Here is a 19,813-nt window from a genome sequence, read left to right as displayed (position 1 = left end):
TCTGGTTTGCCCCATGGGCCAGTCTGGAAAATCTGTGCTTCTGTGTCAGCTGTGGTTTAGAGAGCTTGCATGAGGAAGGCGGAGCATTGATGGGGTCACAGTGCTAGTGGATGTGTACTGATGGCTTATCGCGTACGAGCTATGCCCTGTTCTAAATGTTTTACATGCATAACTTCATTGAATTCTCCATAATAACCCTATTTGTTAGATACTGTTTTGTCCCCATTTTGTAGAAGAGAACATTGAGGCACGAAGAGGTTAAGTTATTTCTCCAAGATTACACAGTTAGATGGGATGTTTGAAATTATAAGCTACAGGTGGCTTCCCTGGTAAGACCTAAATTGGGGGTCAGGGGGATAACGAGTATGTGGTTTTGGGGCTCTCAAATTTGGGGAGCCATGGCAGGATGCAGCCACACCGACTTTGGAAGCAGCAAACCGTGCAGGTGTGCCTCATCTTGAGACCCCCCCCCCCAACCAAGTACCTTTGTACACCTGCAAGAGAAGTAGAGTCCTCTCTTCTCCATCTGAGTCTGTATTTAGTAACTCCAGGTAAGGTTTGGCCTGGGTGCAGGTTCATTTTTCTCCCTTCATAATTTGATCAAAGACATTTTTCAGACCTACTGATTGCTGTTGGAAATACGAACTTCAAAGTTGGGGAGTCAGTGAATAATTTAAGCCTGTACCAGCTCTCTGGGTCTGCTGTTAATGGGAGTAATAACACTATTAATAGCGATGTCAGTGCAGACACCCTGGAAAAGTCCATAACATTAGCTTAATGGCTGGAGGTAATGAAGTCCTCACAGAGGAGCTAGCCTGGTAAATTAACTTCCAAGACTTTTAGGCAGACGCCCTTGTTGCCATGGTCGGCTAGAGCAGGCAGGGAGTGCCAGGGAGGTGACCACATTCATGTCTGACCCTTCACTCTTGGGTTTCCTAGAAGGATCCTGGAGAATTCACAAGTTGCAATAATATTCAAAGTGCTTCCCAGTGGCAGGCAAGAAGAAAAAAAAAAAGTGATTAGCTTAGAGACAAAGCTTGAAGGGAAATTTTGAAATTGCCTTAAGCAACATGAATCGAACATCAAGATGGCAGGGAAATGGGTTTAGTCTGCAGCAAGAGGGGGTCTGTCCTTCCCTCCTCAGTCTCGAAGCTTCAGGGAGGTACAGCACAGCAGAGGCTCCAGGGTTCATCTGTGTTCAAATACTGGCTCTCTCTGTTGAGCTGGTGACCTCGGGCAAGTTACCTACCCTTCCTGCAGTTTCCTGGTCTATAAAATGGGTTTTTAAATGGTACCTGCCTTGCAGCATTGTTGGGAGACTTTGACATAAACCACAAGCCTCTTCCCAGGGAGCCCAAGAAACGCTCAGTGACTAGTAGCCATGATTGTATTACTTAGAATTGTTTTTCACTTTCACGTTACATGTCCAATTTACTCTGCACTCATCATTTTTGTCCCTGCGTCTCCCCTTCTTCCTTTTGTCCATGCCTTCAGGGACTTCTTCATTTGCTAAGTTCTCCCCCCAGACTCGCCACTGTTAGGCCGTCCCTCCCACAGAAGCCAAAGCTGTCTTCCTTCCCTGTGGCATTCTTCCTGATGACTCAGGCGCCATCTCCCTGCTGCCCCAGCTTACCTCAGCTTGTCCCTCTAAGGACCCTGCTTTCCCTTACCCCGCAGCAGAATCAGGAATCCACAGCTTCCAGATCACGGCCGCCCAGCAAAGGTCCACATTCACATGGCTTATTGGATTTGCATTAAAAGCCTGTTCCCCAAAGCTCAGATACCTCCATGCCGTGAACTCCCACTGTAAGGCAAGGATGCCCTGGCCCTGGCGGAGAGTTTAAGCACCTTCCCCCATGTGTGGTGTGCACATTTGGGTGAAGGTACATGATTCTTATGTGCATGTTTCACAAGCTCCATCAGTGAAGACTGTAAGATCCCAGATCACCCTGAATGTAGTCTACCCGTGACGCAGTGTACTTTGAACAACACAGGACGCTAAGCAATAATAGCAAACCTTCTCTAACGGTAACCCTGGGCCAGGGAGCTGGGATTCCCATCCAAGGCGGTCTGGCTCCAAAGCATGCTTTGAACTGCTACACTCTGCTCTTTTGATCCTTCCTTCCCTCCCTCCCACCCACCTACATTTGTCCTCTGGCTGCTGGACATGAGGTATACAGGGGATTCCAGAATAAGTCAGGCATCATTTCTTCTTTTGAGCTCACACCTGGTAGGAGAGGCTGCACTTAACCCAATAATTATAATATAATCAAAGACTTTCTAGACTGTAGGAAACCCCCAAATGCTCTGAACTCTGCCTCAGGTGGTAGCAGGGAGAGATTGCAGATGCACAATGGTTGAACCACATCTGGAGGGTAGGTAGAAGCTGGACAGGGGAAGTGTGGGAAGAAGGTGGTCCGGAGAGAAGTGGCCAGCACAAGGCAAGGAAATCGGAAAGAGTATTTTGGATATAGGGTGAGAATAAGTCTCAGTTTGCCTAAGAGGGGAGGAGAGTTACAGGGCTGAGGATGGATGGGGAGGTAGAATAACAGGACTTTGCAGCTCTTTATGTTAATGAGGAGTAGGTGAGGGGTCTTTAGGATGACCCCCAAGTTTCTGCATTTGGCAACAAGTGATTAGAATAACCATCTTTTTCACATTCAGGCACGGTGGGGGAGGAACAGGCTGGAGGAAGGAGGCAAAGAGGGCAATTCTGGGCACATCGAGTTTGAACATGTCCTGGGAGCCACTGGCAGTGCCTGACCTCCGTGCCAGCCCCTCACTGGAGCAAGTGGCCTTCTCCTAAGTCACTCATTGTTCGTCCCTCCCAGGTGCACCCGGAAGGAGCGCTGTGAGAGGTCCAGAGAGCCCCGCAGGTTTGCCTCTGAGATGAAGCAGTGTGTCCGGCTGACTGTCCATCCCAGCAACATCTCTGTGTCCCAGTACAATGTCCTGGTAAGGGCAGTGGGATCCGGGTCCAGGGTCACGGGAGAACCCTCTCCCCACCAAAGCCCCCCAATGTCCTTAAGAACTGGGCCAAGCCTGACCAGCAAAGCTGCTCGAGAGCAGCTTTAAAGAATGTGTCCCTGGAGAAGGAAGAGGGGGACACGCACAGGAATACTGGGGCAAGGCCCTCTGCATAATGGATGGAAAGATAGGGGAAAGTGTGACAGCAAAAATGATTGAATGGGTGACCAAGAGAGGGAGGATGATGAGAACTATATCTTCGTCTGCAAGATGGGAAGGATTCATGTGCAGAGGAAGAAAGGGGCAGGATATCGCCCATGTTCACGCACTGGGCACTTGGCGGTTGGTTTGCCGTTTTTCCAAAACAGGGGATGATGGAAGAGGAGCTTGGCCAGCAGTACCTCAGTCCTGCCCGCCTTTCTTTCTACAAACAAATCCCCTAAGCCCTCCCATTTGCTGGGCCAAATCCATTCATATGTAACGAAGTCTCCTCTGTGTCTGTCTCTTTACCTCCCACCACCTCTGGTCTTGTGATCAATCGCGGCTTTCTTTATGTTAATATCACCTCCAGTTTTCTCTCTTTTCTTTCTCTCTGATCTCTCTTGCTATCCCTCTTTCTCCTTTTATTACATACCCTTCCGTGCCCCACTTCACTCTCTTCCTCTCTCTCCCCTTGCCGGGGCTGTTCGCAGCTGGTCCTAGAGACATACAATGTCCCGGAGCTGTCAGCTGGAGTCAACTGCACCTTTGAGGACCTGTCAGAGATGGATGGGCTGGTGGTAGGCAATCAGATCCAGTGCTACTCCCCAGCAGCCAAGGAGGTGCCCCGAATAATCACAGAGAATGGTGAGTGTTCCCCAGAGGCAAAGCTGGGTGGCATGTCTTTCCTCCTGGCCTGATGAGAACTCAAGACAGGCGTGGGGGGGGGGGGGGCCGCGGAGGAAGCCCACTGGCAGGGGAGAGTCAGAGGAAGGGGGTGCTTGGTGGGTATGATACAGAACAGGAGGATGAAGTGTCTTTTTGCTGCTCTCAGAAATGACTGTTGAAACCAGGTGAGCATCCTGGAGTCGGCCTCATCCTAGGTAGGAGCAGCTGCAGAGAGCACGGAGAGAGGCAAGGCCACAGCATCAGAATGTGCCAGCTGAGTTTAGAGATTGTCCTGGAGCAGGAGAGGGTGGTGTGGAGGGGCAATGCGGGAGGGGCAGCTGGTCAGGACCATGGCCGGGGGGTGCCTATGTTAGGGCTCTTATGGCTCTGTCCCCTGCCTGAACTGCTGGGTCACTGATCTCAAACCACTGCCTCCCATCCCCACCCTGCCCTGCCTTCCCAGAGCTGCACGTTCATGGCCAGCTGCACTGGGAGGAACAGGGGTGGACAGAGGCCCAACGCCAGTGAGGGACAGGCCCAGCCTGGGCAGATTGATTCCATGTTGGCCCTCCCATTTGGGCTTGTCACATTTGTTCCGAGCTGATTGATTAATGAGGCTCTCGGGGAAGGCACAGAACAAGGCTGGAAGTGGGGGCCTGGGGTCAGGGCTGTGAATTAAACATGGGCTTCCAGCTCCTCCCTGGCGCCAGCTGAGGGTTCCAGGGACACCCACCTGAACGGAGCCCTGAGCCCACCAGAGGAGGGGGTGTAAGACCAGGGTGTCTCCTTACCGAGATGGGGAAGGAAGTCGTGTGTGCACATACATGCACATACATGCAAAATCTCTTGCGTGGCTTGTGGCAATGTTACAAAGCGTCTACATGTTTGTCCTGGTAGCTAATCAATGTGTATGTTTATAATTCTGTGAGTCTGGTGTGGACACCATGCATGCAAGCCTGTCAGGGTATGTGCACATGAGAGCTGGTGAGCAGATGAGGGGTGGGTGCCAGGAACACAGTGTGGAAGGAAGAATAGACCAGAAGCACCCTCTGCAGATGTTCTCAGGGCTGTCCTGGGACTGGGCCCCCCTGAATCAGAGTCCTGTTAGGGGAGCGGCTCCCCTTTCCCAGTGCACATCACTCTCAGTAGGACCCTCACATGGGATCCTGGCCTTTTCCCTGACCTCGTGGTTGGCTCTGCCCCCCAGGGGACCACCATGTCGTCCAGCTGCAGCTCAAGTCGAAGGAGACGGGCATGACCTTTGCCAGCACCAGCTTTGTCTTCTACAACTGCAGCGTCCACAATTCGTAAGTGCCTCCCAGCCTCACTCAACTCCCTGTTCCTGGGGTCCGTGATCATCCAGCGATAGAAGATGCTGGCACTGTTTGCAAGAAGCCCTATAAGGAGGAGGATGAAACAGACCCCTTCCGTGGCACCCACAGGGTTAATGGGAAAAGCAGAGCTGGAATGAGAAGAGTAAGAACTTGTAGGGTGGGGATCTCCAAATCCCTGACCTATACATCTCTGGCATCAATCTGCCTCACCTGATTCAGTTCCCACCATCTGTTGAGGAGGAGGGTGTCCCTCACCTGAACAACAGAGCAGCTAGCACCCTGGGTGAGAGGAGGGGTGTTAGGAGGGAGAGAAGCCCCCACGTATGTCCAGGCCAGGGCAGGTGGTCCAACAAAACCCTGAATGCTCAGCTCTCCCCAGTGCCCTGAGGGCTGCTGGGTCAGGACTCAGGCTGTGGAGAATCAGAGCAGGGCAGAAAGGTCCATGCTGGCGGGCTCTGGCCTGGGAAGTCTTACTCCGGCTCTAGCTCTGGCCCTGGCCCTGTTTGACTGAATCGTCCATTTCCCAAGGGAAGGCACAGAGGACAGAGTCTCGGGCTCTCGAGTCAGACCAGCCGGAAACTTAACCATTCTGTGTCCCAGTGTCCTCTGTCAGTGGGGAAATAATAGTCCTCCTTCCAGGACTGTCACCCACATATTCCACCTCTGACATGGCAAGGGTACTTCCAGGCAGAGCTGTGGTTGGCTGGGACACCCCTGGTTGCTGCCCCTGCACATCAACCCAGCTTGGCCCACAAGACACCTGTGAAGACTAGAAGAGTCATTACAAGCACAGCAGTTAAAGCCACTGTCCAGGCGCTGCTCGTGTTTTTGCTGTTATTTTATTATTATTTCCTCTGTAAAATGATGGAGTTGGACCAGACTGAGAAGGTACAAGCCTTCTTTTTTTTTTTTTATCATAGAAACCTTTCTCCAGCCAGAATTAGATGTGGAAGCCCAATATTCAAGACAGATGAAAGTAGGAGCTACTCTGGTTGAGGGTTGAGGGCTTCTGGAACCCCTCTGTCTTGGAATCCCATACATCTCCTCGTCTCCAAAGAAGCTCCATGGAACCCCCAGGGTTCCATAGAGCACAGTTTGAAAACCATAAAGCCCTGCTTGTTTTAAAAGGCTATCCTGTTTTCCTCTCCCTGTAGGACAAGCTAGTTAACATAACCCAAGACATTTTGGGACTTTAGGCCGGTGGAATGTTAGTCTACCTATCTGGTTATGGCAGCTGTGAATCTAGAGCTTGGCTCTCTATGGGGCTCCCAATAAGAGGTAGTCGGGCCTCCCAGCCAAAAACAAGTTGCCTCAATGCCAGAATTCTCTTCCCGCTTCTTGTCATGGAGCTGCCCGTGGCTTTACCATTTGGTGGCCTGATCCCTCGCTCCCCTTTTGCCCCTCTAGGAAAGCAGAGTGTAGACAGATGAAATCATGTGTGAAGTTCCCATGCAGTCCACAAAGTAATTTTAAGCATCTACTTTGTGCAGGGCAATGTGTCACTCATTAGACAGGAAGGATCAACAATTAATAAGACTCAAAGACTCAGTCTCTGCTTCCCAGAGTCGTGGCCTTGTGGACTAGTGAATGAACTGGACAGTGAATAAGTAAAATATGGTACAACAAGGCCAGTACTGCCCCCAGAGACATAAAGTGATTAATGGGAAAAGGGCCCAGTGTGACCAACTCTCTGTTGGTCGAAGAAGGAAGAGGAGATGGCCAGGTGAACGAAGGGAAAGCAGTACTCCAGGTAGGAGGAGAGCGTGGGGAGAGCATAGCCTGTTCGTGGCAGAAATGCCAAATACATGTGGAGACAGTGGACCTGGACATCCTGAGGGGCTTAGACTGCATGGCAAGCCATTTGGGTTTCGCCCTCTGGAAGATGGGAACCATGCTGGGTTTTTAGGCAGGAAGGATCTCTTCTAAAGTTGTCTTTGTGTCTTGGGGGTGAAGTGTAGAAGCAGGGTCGCCAACTGTACAGGGACCCACTGCACTGAGAGAGAAGCCTCAGGACCTTCCTCTGCCCAGGTGGGACCATGTGAGTCCCTGACAATGAGACCCTAGAGTCAATTTGAATTAAAAGTCAGTTTCTTTCTTTTCACTAACTTATATGGGCCCTCTGAATGAAACCCCCTACTTCAGACCTCATTGCCCCCCAATTCAACAGAAGAGGTCAGCGTCCTGTGGAGATGGAGAGTGGTTGATTAGGCCCTTAAAGATTAAGGTTTTCAACCACCTGAGTTGGGGGTGGGGGGAGGCCACCAATTCTGGGCATCCTGAGAAATTGGTGCAAAAAGGGTCAGATTTGTATCAGATTTGCCCTTCATGAGGGTTTGAAGGTGATTTCTCTTAGTATTAAAAGATATTTTACTAGACCCAGGAGTCATAGGCCCTCTGCTTTGGGTTCACCCAGGTTCTGTGATTTGTGCCTCTTCCTCCTCTGTGCTCAGGTGCCTGTCCTGTGTTGAGAGCCCATACCGCTGCCACTGGTGTAAATACCGGCACGTCTGTACCCATGACCCCAAGACTTGTTCCTTCCAGGAAGGCCGAGTGAAGCTGCCTGAGGTAGGTCCTGGCAGCTAGAGTGGTGAGTGCTGCTTGCTCTGAGCATGGGGCACAGAGGGCAGGCCTTCCCTTAAGAAGAGAAAACAGGCAAATCCCACGGGACACCTGCTTCTGCCCCAACCGCAACTCTTAAGGGACCACTTCATGAAAGCAGGAAACAAGCAAAGCTCTGTGCTGGGGCCGGTGGGCTCTGAGTCAGTCCTGGAGGCTGAGCTACAGGCAAAGGTACATTCCAGGTCATTCCAACCATGAAGACGCTCCACATGCCAGGTGAGTTCTAGAACAGTTCCAGACAGATGAGTGTGTATGTGATTGAAATAATTGTAAGTCCACAGCAAGACTGTCTTTAGACTCCTTGGCTGTCCCTCGGAGCACTGTCCACAGAGCATATCTGAGATCAAATAGGACAAGTTGGGTCAAAGGGAGAGAGAAACAAGAAAGAAAGAATGGTCAACTTACCAACCAGTGTCGTGGTTCTCAAAGTGTGATGCCCAAACTAGGGCATCAGCATCACCTGTGAATTTGTTGGAAACTCAGAGTCAAGCACTCCACCCCAGACCAACTGGACGAGAAAGTCTGGGGATCGGCTCAGTACTTGGTGATTCTGCTGCAAAGTCCCATTTGGGCATCACTAAAGTTGGCTTCATGGTGAAGAAGCTGTGTTTTTATTCTCTCCTAATCTTTATTCTCATCCTTGAACATTATTCATCACTCTAATGGAAATACTCTATGCCTCTGCCGTTTCCTTTCTTAGGCTGTAATTTTGTGGGCAAGCACCTTAAAGATAATGGGTGTAAAATTACTTTGGAGAAGTCCTGCTATTGTCCAACCATTATGGTGCTTGTGTGACTCCAACTTTCAGGCCAGTAGGACTGAACAGAGTGATTGCCTTAGAATGTTGTTATTTAGACTAGAAAGATATTTATGTATATACAGTGTTGGTTAGACCCCACTCAATGTAGAGCTGCCAGCCTGACCCATGCTCTCTTGGCCAACACTGGACTCGGACAGTTTCCAACATCTTCACCCCCTTCTCCAGCCTTGGGTGTACCTTCCAGCCCCCTTCGCATACCCACACATGTGCCATGACCATGTGGCAAACCCCACGGCTTTGAGAGCATTGTCCTGGGACAGGAAGCAGAAAAGCTGTTTAGGGTACAGGAGGGGGAATGGTGAGCACAGAGGCTCATCCCAGTGCCCCTGTCCCAGACTTCTACCCCCAGGGGTTTGGCCAAACCTTTAATGGCAGGAGGGAAGCTGTCTTGTCTCTGAGACTGACAGGTCAGGGTGATGTACGCTCTACTACCAACACCTGTGGCACGGGGCTCTGCTAAAGGGAAAATGACTGGACTCTGCCTGGCATTGAGAAAATCCGAGCTCCAAATCTTATTTTCCCAGGCTCTGATGACTGAGCAGGAGTTCTACAGGTAGAGAGTGAACAGACCAATTCATTTTAGAGGTAAAGGCAAGGAATGGTGAGGTTGTCAGGGGGAGGGGATGATCCCAGTTGAGAGGGAAGACACGAAGAGCAAACAAGAAAGAAACAAGAGAGGAACAAGGAAGAGAAAGAAGAGGTTGTGACAGTCTCCGAACATAAAGCTCTCTCCCTCTATGATGGGGTCTGTCTCTGGCTAGCCATGGCTACTCTGGATCATAATCGAGAAGAGACCCACACTTAGATTGCCCTTTTATGGGGAGAAGGAGGAAAGAGAATACATGTTGGCTTTCAAAAGGAACGTGAAGCTAATGTGTATGTGTCAGTTCCGTTCTTTAAGAGAAAATGGATCTAAAGCTCATAGGACAGACATGGGTTTGACCGCCGAGGGGCGCACCACTGACATGAAGACCTTGATAAAAGGTTATACAGTTTCCTCAAACCCTGAGCCTTTATCTTGGGGCATGCAGTCAGGAGAAGAAGGTCTGCTTCACCCACCAAGACCAGGGGCTGAGGGCACAGGAAGAAACCTCTTACTTTGTTCAGGAACCTGCAAATGACTTGATGGGAACAGAAACGAAAAGGTTTTCAGCATCTCTCCGGCTTCCCGGACCGGTGTATCTGGCAGAGGTTTCATGTGGGGAGAGGCCCAAGGATAAAATAGATGAAAGCAGAAACAATTGAGCAATCTGGTGGATTTCAAAGACGCCTAATCATTTAATTACCTTGAAGGAGGTTTTCAAATTTCTGCTTTTTCTTTCTTGTTTGCTCCTCTTGTCCCAAGTTTCTGTCTTTAAATACATAAAAGCAGCTTGCATCTGCCGCTCAGAAGGAGGAAAAAAGAACTAGAAGAGAATTAAACAAGAGCCCACCATGTTTCCCAGTGCAGTTCAGAGATCCCTACAGAAGAACGCTGTCTTTAAGCGCCCAGATTGCCAGCCAGGCACAACCCCCCATCTACCTCTGGGGCTGTGAAGCCTGCCAGAGAGTCACAGCACCTCACAGGACGTGGTTCCGGAGCCCCTAAGAAAGGAAAAGGCCTGAAAGAGCTTGGCCAATGGAGCATGGTGATGAAGTAACCTACCACAGCCACCCTCAGACATTCTCCATTTCACCCAAGCTGTGTTATGGTGAGCCTGGCAGACCACTGCAGCCAAAGGCCCCCATGCCTCCCTTATTACATCACCGAGTGGAAGCAACTTTTGCTCCTCTTTTGGATGTTTCTTTATCCTAAGAAAAGGAAGCTCTGAGGCCGTGTTTCTGGTCCAAGTTTGGAGGCTGCCTTCTACCCACCTCAATATGAGGGCCATTTTGAGTATAATGTAGTGGAGAAGCTGGAGTTGACCACTTCACGATGGGCGTTGTAGCAGCAGTATCCTGGGAAATGTACCGAAGGGAAAAGAAGTGATAAATATTTGTGGACTATTGACTGATCCAGCTATTTGGGTCAGTGGAAGGAGGTCATTGTGCTCAGAGCTTAAAAGGAAAGCCCCTGGCTTCTAATGGAAATAAGGTGATTTTTTTTTTTTTATGTCGTTGTTTTGTTTTCTATGTTTTAGTCCCTGGGAAGAGCTATAGCAAGAATAAGAGGTAACAAAGAAAATTACACATTTGAAAGGTGATGTTATAGAAGCTTCCAGACACAAGTGTCCCCTCTCCCTGCCAGGGGAAGAGCTTATTCATAGCATGGTACCTGAAGCTTCGCTGCGGGTCAACGTTTGTCCTACATTACCCAATTCCTGAGCATTTCCCATATGCAGGGCATTGTGAGAGGTTTCGAGGTGTGTTAGAGACCTGTAGTCTACATTGAGAGATTAGTAAAATGGGACCATTGGTCTACATGATCTTTTATGTTCTTTAATTGTAAATGGAAATAAGCCGGAAAGCACCAAGGAGGAGTCCATGCCTAAGAAGTGGTCTTATAGGATGAAGTTAAGTCCAGGCTGTGGTCTCCTTGTTGTACCTACCAGGGGACTCCCCCTCAGCCTCAGGGGATACCCAGGCCCAGACCCATCCCCACAGGATGAGAGTGAGGCCCAGGCCCAGAGATTCTTCTGGAAGTCCCTGGGTTTTCATTTCCTTTCAACCTTTGAGTGTGGGGACACAGACAGGGCCTTTTTGTTAGCCAAGAGGGAGTCTGCCAGGTGGCTCTTCGGCTCTCCAGCACCATCTTTTATCCCCAGGAAGGCTTTCATCCATGCGTCTTCCAGTTTCAACACTGGCTTTGTTGACTGTCACCAGGGATGTTGAATTACCTCTTTTTTTTCCCCCTGAACAAAGAGTGCATTCAGGTAAAGTTATTGGTCTGGAACAGAGAACTGGTCGATCATTGTTGTTATTATATTAATGGCAAGTATTCTAGCATAATTACAATTATTAGAAACAGAATGCCCAATAAACGTATGTTGTTTACAGTAACTATATTCCGGTTACAAGGAATGATTTTGTTTCAACTAATGATGGCATTGGGATAACAAGGCTGGGTCTTTAGATCAACTGCCAGATCCTACATACCAAAAAGAAAAGAGACAGGAAGTCAAGGAAAGCAGAAGTAGGGTGAGTCTTCCTGTGCTCAGCCCTTCTCCCAAAGTTGGGACAGACTTCTTGCTTCCCAGTGGAATGGCCTTTCCCAAGGGCAGCCATTAACCTGGCCGTGACCCCATGTCTACTAGGCAGGAAGGGCCTCTGGTCCCTGAGTGACTCTGGAATCCCCAGGCTCTGCCATAGCCTCCCCTGAACCCCCATCAGGCCCACACACTTAATAACAGTGATCCATAGGAAACAAAGGTGAACTTCCATGGAAAAACAAATCCACTGACAAGAATTTATCCTCCATACACTATTGTACTGTTATTTCTCATCTAAACTGGGATGCAAAGTCAGCTGCAGCTGAAGCTGTTCCCTAGGAGCCAGACCAGATGGGCTTTGCTAGGAAGGCCCACGGTGCACAGGCTCAGAGAGAAAGTTCCTGTAGGCCCTCCCTCTTCTTGAAGTTCAACCAGCATGTACTCCAGAGAGCAGGTGTAAGATCAGAAGAGGCAAAATGAATTCTGTCTGATTTCTGAAGCAGTGCTCGTAAGGTTCTCCTAACATCCCCTACCGACACCCCGAACATGAAGCTGTGGACAGATGGGTATTGTAAAATCTGCTGAACCCAATTGTCAGTCCTCTCCAAGACCGAAGTGTTGGCAGGGTGAGGATGGTCCTAGCCCCTGGACTGCTGTTTGCCCCTCGTGCTGAAATAAACCCCATGTCCTGAGACAGGGCAGGCCAAGGGCATTTACCTGCTGTTGGACTCTGGAGAGAAATTGGGCCATCTACCTTATAAGTGATTCTGGCAAGAGGAGCCATTCCTGGGGCCCAACCCAAGGGATCAAAACCATCCTTGCCATGCCCTTCACCTTCCTTTGAGAAAACAAAGCCAAAGCCAGCTAAAGAACTTGCTTCCAATCCATGCACCACCCCCACCCCAGGTATTCCATTACTGGGTTGCCGTTTCTCCAGACAATTGCACTTTCCATCAATCTCGTCTGCCCCACCACCCCCCTTGAGGTTATGGGTATTTCCTTTCTGTATTATTACTTTGCTCTCTCCATAAACCAGCCCATCGTAGATCACGCTAATGGCATTATAAACTTGGGGAACAGCAAGAAAATATATGGCGCGTTACATTTTTGTATTGGGCATCATGGGTCTGAGAAGGTGAGTGTAAATTTGGGGGGTTGGCTGGGGCTAGGGCTGGCTTCTTTGGAATTGATGGGGGCTGAGGCGACAGTTGTGGCGAGTGATGCCCCGCAAATCACTTATTCCTTAGCTGCCCCTGCCCTGCACTCCCCCCAGAGCTTCACATTTCCCCAATCTTGCCGTAACAACTAGGAGAATTAGAGCCCTCATCTTGTACACACACGGGGGGCTGTAAATCCACAAGCCTACCACCTGCCTCCCCAGGCAGCACCAGCCCTAAGGGCAGTCTTTCTTTTCTCTCTCAGCTCAGCAGCGTGCTTTATGTCCTTGTTCAATTATTTAAATATGCAATGAAACCTCTGTATAAAGCAGCCGCTGACATGCTGGACATGGTAGATAGAAAGGCATCTTTGTGCTTTCATACTTTGGCTTGATGTTCCTGCTCCCTGCCATTAGCATTGCTATCTTTACTTCCGTGTGCGTTTCCCTGAAAACCAAAACGTGCGTGGGGCTGGACAGTCGACCTGGAGCCCGCCGGAGCCACCTCCTAAAAGCCAAGACACTGAAGATTTTCTTTCACTTCACGCCACGGCCACTCTCAGCCCTCAGTTCTTACAACTGCAGAATGTAGCCACAAGCAAAACAGCCTCCAGGGGAATCTGGTTCTTGAACGTATGCATTTGTCTCCAAATAATCTTGTTAAATGCAGGTGCTCTCCACCTCCAAGAGCTCGCCCTTTCCATTTATAGTTCAGAGTAATCTCTTCCTTGAAAAAAGAAGAAGAAGAGGAAGAAGAAGAAGAAGAAGAAGAAGAAGGAGAAGAAGGAGAAAAATATTATGTTTTTGAGGAATTCTATATGGGGGGCTAGATAATCATCTGGGGACAAAAATCAGTAAGATGATCTGGTGAAAATATTTTGTTCCTTGTCATTGTGGGAACTGAACGAGGTCATGGGTGTCCTTGGTTCTTTTACCATGAATGTGGCCGTGATCGTATGTGTTGGCCGTGAAACAAGATAGCAAACAGGAAAGCGCGTGGAAGGTGATGGAGGTGGCGAAATGTGCACTGGATTGAAGCCTTGAATCCCTTGTACCGTGTTGACTAGAATCATAACAGCATCACACACTGCCTACCAGAGCCACACCGCCTGTATGACTGTACCAGGTTGCAATGCGCCAGTTATTAAATATTAAAATACTTCCCTACTGATAGGTAAATGGCCACTTCCGGAAGGCTCCCCCTCCAGCCCCTCCAGTGTTCATTCAGCTGTTCGATACTTTGAATACCACACTTCCACCTGGTTGAGCAGGCATTGTTATCCCAGTCTAGAGATGGGAAAACTGAGCTTCAGCAAGGCTATAAAATGACATGTCATAGTTCATCTATTGGGTTAATAATAGAACTAGGACCATAAAATTCATTGGATCCAAACCAGCTTCTCTATTCTGTGGCCGAGGAGACCCAGAGGGTTTGAGGGGGACTTGTCCAAGGCCACGTAATTGGTTGGCAGAGGTCCCATCACAGAGCATATGGAACATGCAGCTATAGGATGTCACCTTCCAGAAGAGGGAACTGCTGTTAGAGAGCAGCAGTGGATGGACCCGGGGCCTCTGTACCTGTCCCCCTGTGTTTGGGGCACTTAGAGCTGTCGGAGTTGCCAGGCTCTGAAGCTCATAAGGGGTGGGAAGAGCTGGACAGTGGGAGCTGATGGGGTGTTTATGGAAAAGCACACAGAGGTAGTAGCAGGGGAGATGGATCCTTTGGAAGTGAGGTAGGAAAAGGGAGTAGATGAGGGACAAGGTGCGGCCTGAGCTGGTCAGGCAGGAGATGAGGAAAGAACAAACATTTGTTGAATGTTTGCTGTCTCTGTGGCAGGCACTTTATATGTGGTAGTTCATGGAACACCTCCCCACCAAAAACCCTTTGGAGGAGGAGATTTTAATCCCCACTTTCAGTTAAGCCAAGCAATGACTAGAGCCCTTGCAAGATTCTGCAACTAGCAGGAAGAAGATAGCCTTGCATTCAGAGATCAGTAGCTCCCCAGCCAGGTTCTTCCGGTTAAGGACTCTCAGAGGTGATTGTCTGAACCCCAGCCTGCCGTGGAGGTGCTGGGAAGTCAGGTCTGGAGACACAGTCAGAGAAACAGGGAGGTTTCCCTGCACCTTCCCACGAGCAAGAGGTGGTTTGGACCTGAGATCTCAGCGTGAGGCAGGTCAGGATCTGAGGAGCTGGGATGGGAGGAAGGGGCAGTGTGGTGGCAATGGTCCCTTCATGCCTTGCTGCCTAGGGAAAAATTGCCATTTTACATCTCTATTAGGAGGGACACCGGGGTCAATCGGCAGTACCACCAGAGGAAAATGGGCCCAGCCCAGCCCTGGGCCTCTCCAATTATTATTAATGAACTTACTCTCAGACCTGCCAACCTTTTTATATGCAAACTAGGCCTTTATGGGGCCACTGGCAATCAGGACTCATTAAAGAACGTGTGCCAAGCCTCAGAGAGAATCTTCCAGAGGAAGAGAGGCTTATGCTTCTACCCACATCCTATCACACCCACTAGAAGCAGCCCAGCTGGAGGCCAAGTCCCAGCCCCCACAGGAGGGTGTTGCAGCTCCCCTGTCCTGCTATGCTCGGGGAGATCCTTCCGGACCCGCCACCCCATCCTGAGGGGGTCCGGCCCACCAGTAGGAACTTGCCTCTTTCATTAAGGGTAGGAAAGATAGTGGGTTGACATTCAACTTCAGCTGCCAGCATGTCTGCTGATACTGAGCCATTACTTGTCCTCTCCCTGCCTTGATTTCCCCTTTGCAAAGTAGAAGGGATCCATTAGGTTGGTCCAGAGGACTCTCAGATTCGAGACACTTTCTGAACATCGTTCAAGGGCAGCAACATTTTGCTGTAGGAGATGGAAGTGAGAGATCCAGGACTTCTCTTACTCCAAATGCAACCATATGCAGACATGGATGCAGCAGGAGGGAAGGTCAGGCTCGTGCTTGCTTTAGGGAGAGGAGAGCTGCCCAGGGCCTCAGGTAAAGGGAGGAGCGGAGTCAGGCCCCTCTGGCTAGAAACTCCCTGCTTTTCGTGGATCTTCTCTCTTGATCCTCCGCCATCACACACCTCCTGCCCCAGTCCTGAGCTTCATCCTAGTCACTATATCATTCCTGTCTTCTACGTGTCCTGTGTTCTCATCTTGCTGGGGCGGGGGACACAGAATGGAGCTTCTAAGACTCTCTCCATGTGGGACCTCCAGGTCCCTGGAGACCGTGCACTTTAGAGCCTTAGGACCGCATGCCAGGTTCACTGCTCCGCTCCTTCTCCCGTCCTGCTGGCCTGCCTCCTGCTGCTCCCCTGTGTTTTTTATTTTTAATCATGGAAAAATACACACATAAAACTTACCACCTTAGCCAGTTTTAAGTGCAGATCTGTGGCATCAAGTACATTCACACTGGTGTGCAACCATCCCCACCATCCGTCTCTGGAACATTTTCACCTTCCCCAACCGAACGAAACCCTGTCCCCCTGAAACACTAACTCCCCATTTCCCCTCCCCCAGAAAGCACCATTCTGTCTCTATGAATTTGATTATTCTAGGTGCTTCATATGAGTGGAATCATGTGATATCTGTCCTATTGTGACTGGTTTATTTCATTTAGTATAACATTTTCAAGATTCACACCTGTTGTGTGTTAAAATTTCCTTCCTTTTGGGGGGGCCTGGGTGGCTCAGTTCGGTGAGCATCTGACTCTTGATTTCGACTCAGGTCATGATCGCAGGGTCATGGGATTGAGCCCCGTGTCGGGCTCCACGCTGATTGTGGAACCTGCTTAAGATTCTCTTTCTCCCTCTGCCCCTCTCCCCTCCTAGCAAGTGCTCTCTCTCTCTCTCTCTCTCTCTCCCCCAAATAATAATAATAATAAAATTTTTTCTTCCTTTTAAGATGGAATCCTATTCCATTGTAAGTATATATCACATGTTGTTTATCCATCCATCCACTCATGGACACTTGAGCTACTTCCACCTTTTGGCTGTTGTGAATAATGTTACTACAAACATGAGTGAGCGAGCATCTGTTCTAGTCTCTGCTCTCAACTCTTTTGGGTATATATCCAGAAGTGGGATTGCCTGATCTTCTGCTCCTCTCCTACCTGCCTTTTAAAATAAAGGTATGGGCAGCCTGAAGGAGAGAGGGGGTTAGTTTCATGGGCCTTGGACACTTGCTCCTCTCTGGTCAGGCTCCATGGTAATCAAGAAGGACAGAGGTGAGACCACCCCAAATCATGGAATCAGGACTGGTAAGAGCTGAATGGGTGCTTGGAGCCCATCGGATCGAGAGATAAGGAAGTTGAGTCTCCAAGTGGGGATGTGATGTATTCAGGGTTCCATAGCTGTCCAGAAGCTCAGGAGGCACTAGAGTGTGGGTCTTCTCCCTCCTAGCTTTCAGTGACAGAAGGGGTTCATGTTTGCCTTCAGACCCAGGAGGGACAGCTGCCAGTTGCCTGATTGCCTGCAACCCCTCCAGTCTGCTGTTCTGCCTCAACCTCCTTTCTGCCTCACTCTGCTGAGGAGGAGTGCTGGGGTCAGGAGCCAGCAGCCTCTGCTGAGGGCAGCATCCTCAGGAAGGATGTGTATACCGTGCTTTGAAGCCATCTGTCTCAGCATGCCCCGAACAGTGCCACAGCAGTAGTCTGGGGGATGGTCTGTCTGGGGGACCCAGGCCCTGCTTGTGTCCTCACTCCTGCCCATGCCGATCAGGCCTGGCATACTGACTCTCTTCTACTCAGCTCCTCAAAATCCAGCCACACGCCAGCCCCCACCTCTGCAAAGAGGACAGAACACCCACACTCCGTATTTGACCCATTCCCTGCCTCCCAGCCCTTCCTGGACAGAGCTGATTGCCTCAGGGAAAAGGGCCCAGTCATTTCCTCCCTCCCCCCAAGGCCCAACGGACCCCACTCAGCCTGAGGAATGAGTGTGTTCATTGCTAGCATCCCAGGGGTTCTCCCTGTGTATCTTCTCTGAGGGGCATTTCCTTGGGGTCAGGCCAACCTCAGAGGGCAGTCAGAAGCTTCTGGATCTTAAAAGGCCTCTGGGCCTCATTCCAGAACATTCCCAATTGCCAAACTCAGCCATGTATGGAAGACCCTCCTGGCCACCCCCCTGCTGTGGTCCAGACTCACATTCCAGAGCTGGGGCCCACAGCTCACTTGTGGAGGGTCTCTCTGTCCCAACTCTTGGCAGCCTAGGACTGAAGCCCGAAGTGCGACCCGGGACACCCAGCGGCTGAGTGTGTCTCCGCTAGGGTCGGAGGGGTGCTGGGAAGAGGCAACCAGGAGTGTCAGAGTCTGGAGGGCATTAAATTGAAAACTGAAGAGAGCAGGAGACAACCTCAGTGAGAAGTGGCCTCCAGGAGGTGACTGTAGAGTCTGGGATTTCTCGGACCATTCCCTCCCACACAGAGGCTGAGGATGGGCCCCAGTGCCTTGAACCTTCTGTGGGTGTGTCCGAGGGAGGGTGGAACAGGGCAAACATCGGGGCTGTGTCCGGAGAGACCCCTGCACCTTTGGCTTCCCGCTCCCCAGCCTGAGCTGTGCTGTCTGTTCCAGGACTGCCCCCAGCTGCTGCGAGTGGACAAGATCCTGGTACCCGTGGAGGTGATCAAGCCAATCACTCTCAAGGCCAAGAACCTTCCCCAGCCACAGTCTGGGCAGCGCGGGTATGAATGCATCCTCAACATCCAGGGCAGCGAGCAGAGGGTGCCCGCCCTACGCTTCAACAGCTCCAGCGTGCAGTGCCAGAACACCTCTGTGAGTGCCCCTAGCCCTGCCACTCCCGGGCCGCCTGAGCCCCCCTCGTGCACCCCCAAATCAGCTCAGCTCTGCAGGGCTTCCCCAAACACCCACAAAATGAGCTCCCTGCCTCACTGCTTCCCCCACCCTTGCTTGCCCGGCCCAGCCTCTTACGCCCACCCCAGCAGAGTGCTAGGCTCTGAGGTCTGTCTGCCCATGGTTATGGTAAAGAGGGTCCTCTGTCAAAGGCAGGGGCCGCGGTGGCAGGGGATTATGGACCAGCCATGGGGCTGCTGAGTGCTGTCCGTGGGCAGAGAGAGGTGTTTGCACGGTGTGTTCAGCTCCGGGAACATCCGTGTCCATCCTCCTTCCAGAGACCAGCTCTGGAGTCCCTGGGCCCTGTCTTCCCACCGGGGCTGACCCGGGGGCCCCATCTGAGCCGGCAGAGGCCCACTGCTCCCTTCGTATCTGCACAGAGGCCATTTCCCAGCAAGACAGACCAAACACCTGCAAAGGGAGCAGTGGAACAGGATGGAGCTAGCCAGGGGTTGCTGCTTGGATCAGCACAAACCTGCCCGGGGCTTAGAACATCCACATCAAGCCCATGCCTGACCAAAGACAGGTCAGCAGCCCCTGCACCACCTTTCCTGCGTGGCTGCTCCCCTGCCGACCGTGTGGTCCCCCCAGCCACTGCTCTGTTCTCTCTCTCATCCTCTTTCTGGGCCACCTCTATGCACCCAGACCGCTCAGAGACAAACATTAGGCTTATAGACTCATAACATGTTCAAACTGTAGGAAACCTTAATATTCTTCCTCACCGTGCGAATGAAAACCTGGAGGCCCAGAAGCAGGGGCAGGTCTAGATTCATGGGGTTGAAACTTACACAATCTGGGGGACCCTCTTTTATGAATAAAATGTAATAAATAACAAAATTTGATATATAGGCAGACCTGAGAAGGGGCTGAAGTTCCATGCGCCTCAGGGTAACCCACCCTGGCCCAGAAAAAGATCAAAATGTCTAAGGTCACATGGCTAGGGAAGGGTGGGGCTGGGCCTGGATTCAGGGTCTCCTCCTATGTCACACTGCCTCCCATTCATCCTTCATGTTGCTGCGGGGTGCTTATATGTGGTGACTGTATTTAGGGATGTGATATGGGACCAAGAGAGTCCTGA

General features: G+C 50.6%; 1 protein-coding gene across 1 annotated transcript in view; it reads left to right on the top strand.

The window, feature by feature from the left end:
• Positions 1 to 19,813, top strand: part of PLXNA4 (plexin A4) — a 178,573-nt gene that overhangs the window by 83,776 nt on the left and 74,984 nt on the right. The window contains exons 5-9 of the mRNA XM_047095252.1: positions 2,832 to 2,955; positions 3,660 to 3,813; positions 5,042 to 5,141; positions 7,619 to 7,733; positions 18,457 to 18,657. Coding sequence (XP_046951208.1) covers positions 2,832 to 2,955; positions 3,660 to 3,813; positions 5,042 to 5,141; positions 7,619 to 7,733; positions 18,457 to 18,657 — 694 coding nt within the window. The remainder of the gene's footprint in view (positions 1 to 2,831; positions 2,956 to 3,659; positions 3,814 to 5,041; positions 5,142 to 7,618; positions 7,734 to 18,456; positions 18,658 to 19,813) is intronic.

This window comes from Lynx rufus, unplaced genomic scaffold (assembly GCF_022079265.1).
Source record: "Lynx rufus isolate CCGP_SWC_20201006 ecotype Redwood Valley unplaced genomic scaffold, mLynRuf1.p SCAF_4, whole genome shotgun sequence".
Lineage (NCBI taxonomy): Eukaryota > Metazoa > Chordata > Mammalia > Carnivora > Felidae > Lynx > Lynx rufus.
This window is presented reverse-complemented; position numbering and strand designations above follow the sequence as displayed.